Below are 2,545 nucleotides of genomic sequence, written 5' to 3'. Positions count from 1 at the left end.
TTTTTTTTGCTGTAAATTAGAAATCCTACACATGAAAGCTCAAACAAGTAGGCTGACATTTTACAAAGGCTACTGTAAATATCAGAAGATGCAATAAAAATGCAGATATCAAAGATCTCGGATGATTATCATAACCAACACAAGGAATTCAGAAAATTAACTCTTCAGTTTGGCTAAGTCTGCTGAGCTCCCCAAAACGAGAGAGTCTTAGAAAGCAAAAGAATTTAATTATTCCATTTCGCTGGTAAATAAATGAGCATTTACTTACTTTCTGTTCCTTTTTCTGGCTCGGTTGTAAGCTTCTAGACCTTCTGTTAGTGTCTTCAACTTCTCTGGCTCCACCTGAGTGAAGGTATGAACACCAAACCACATTACCCAGACCTGCAATTATTAAACACCGCTTTTACTTTACTGCTAGACATGCATTATTACGGAGCCTAATTTTCACTGCATCCATAAGACACAAACCTTCCCAGCAAAGAACAGCTGTACGGCTGGCTATATACACCCCCTCATACATATATGTATATATTACAATTTCTCTAGATGTCCACACCACTAGCAACAGAAATACAAAAAACAAAAACACGACAGTCACGACAACAAAACTAAGAAGGAGAAGAGTATTTTTAAAACCTTGTTTGGCTTTATATTATTCATACGAACACTGCTGTCAAAGTCTCATATTCTGTACTCACACTTTACAAATGTATTTTACACCTTAGAGACCACCCTGGAATGAATTAAAGTACCAAGTTGCCTAGTACACATGAGACAATTTTTACAGATGCCATCAACACAAAAGCGTTTCACATCACCTCAAATTTCTGGATATTTAAGGCCCCAGTTGAACAATGCTGCTAATGGCACGGCCAAATTCATTCCAATTTCAGAAGAGTCACAGGATGTGCTTAAGTTAAAAGCCTTAAGGCCTTAAAAGGGGGACGGGCAGGATGACAAGCTTTATTTATGCATTATGAATCTACGAGTCTTAACTAGAGCTCGCTTTAGCCAGCTAATTTATTAGTCCTGAGAAAGGTCTTTTAAAATTTTTTTTTACTTAAGCACATACTTTAGCGATCTGCTGAGTCAGGAATGCATCTGAGCACAGGCTCAACACGGCTGCTGAGCTGGTATTTAAAGTACTTTAACTGGAAATTTCTCTTGAAATCAACCAGAATTATGATCTTTTAAGCAATCGGGACATAAACTGCTGCATATAATCACTGGCACCACTGAGTAGGTACCAGTTAGTACTCGCATAAACAATATAAGCAAGAAGAAAATGAATTATATCATCTATATGATTTTATCATTTGCATTAGTCCACTCAACTCTGCATACTATTTTGATTTGGCTCAGTCATTTCTGCTTGTAAAAACAAACAAAAAAAGGCATTTAAAACACATCAATTTAACGAAAATGGATAAATTCCTTTTTCTTTGGCAGTATTACTACATTTTGCTTGACTTATTTTTTAATCTTCGCATAACTTAACAAGAACCTTATACAGCATTTGTTTCATTAAAAAGTACAGCTTGTTTTCTGACACATGGAAATTAATTCTATAAATACAAATTTATTAAGCATGCCTATATACAATCTGAAAAAGAAATTTAAATGCAAATTCCCTCTAAACCCAGCCTTTCAATTCCTAAATAATTTATATTCACAAGAAAACTGGATTTTAGACGTGACAACGTGAAGTTAACGAGTGAGCAAGTTGTCAAAAACTCTAGAAATAAGGCCCAATAAAATACACGTTTAGACCAAATTTCACATGTCTTGAACTTACGCATCTGATAATGAAACTGGGGAATATTGCCATTGCAGGAACTGACAAGACAAGAGTCATTAATGGTGAAACCTGCACATGGGGAGGGAAGATTTTTATTTTCATGAAATAGATTCAATTATGCCACAGACTGTAGCGCTCTCCCCTTAAAACTGAGTTTACTTTTAATACAAGACTGCAAATAATTCAAGCGAGTCCTTTCCTAATCAGACTTCGGAAAAATACAAATGCATACATAAGAAATACTATCTGCTTAAAACCTGTGGGGCTTTTCTAAGGATAAACACGAGTAGAAAAGGCACACAACACTCACAGAATGAGCAAACCAGCTGCAGAAGATTGTACATGACAACTCCTACATTAAACCAGTATTATCGAGGCAATGTTACTGCCTGCAACACACCGTAGCTCAAGCCTTTATTTAAGAGCAAGCTTGAAAAACAGCTAAAGGAGAAACTCCTATTTTTCCAACTGAACAGAATTAAAGGGCAAAACCATCCTCATCTTGATCCTTTACCTTGGACACTCTACTACATGACAAGAGTTGTCATGAGTGCTAAATTGTACATGATCCACACCCCCGATATATAAGTGACTGTAGGGAACAAACTTTGGGAAGGGTTGTATACGCCTGCCATTAGATGTGTAACAAAGTTCAATGGTAAATATTTTTATGAAGAACTAATATCATGTTTGGGTAACAAGGGACTTATGCAACAAAAAGGAATCAATATTTTCATGATTGGCATT

General features: G+C 36.0%; 1 protein-coding gene across 1 annotated transcript in view; it reads right to left on the bottom strand.

The window, feature by feature from the left end:
• The window catches only part of MBD5 (methyl-CpG binding domain protein 5), a 90,240-nt gene that overhangs the window by 10,638 nt on the left and 77,057 nt on the right, over positions 1–2,545 (bottom strand). The window contains exon 12 of the mRNA XM_026852530.1: positions 269–381. Coding sequence (XP_026708331.1) covers positions 269–381 — 113 coding nt within the window. The remainder of the gene's footprint in view (positions 1–268; positions 382–2,545) is intronic.

Source organism: Athene cunicularia (genome assembly GCF_003259725.1).
Source record: "Athene cunicularia isolate RWA chromosome 7 unlocalized genomic scaffold, athCun1 chr7_part1, whole genome shotgun sequence".
NCBI classification, from domain to species: domain Eukaryota; kingdom Metazoa; phylum Chordata; class Aves; order Strigiformes; family Strigidae; genus Athene; species Athene cunicularia.
The sequence above is the reverse complement of the archived record's forward strand: the minus strand, read 5'-3'. Positions and strand labels throughout refer to the sequence as shown.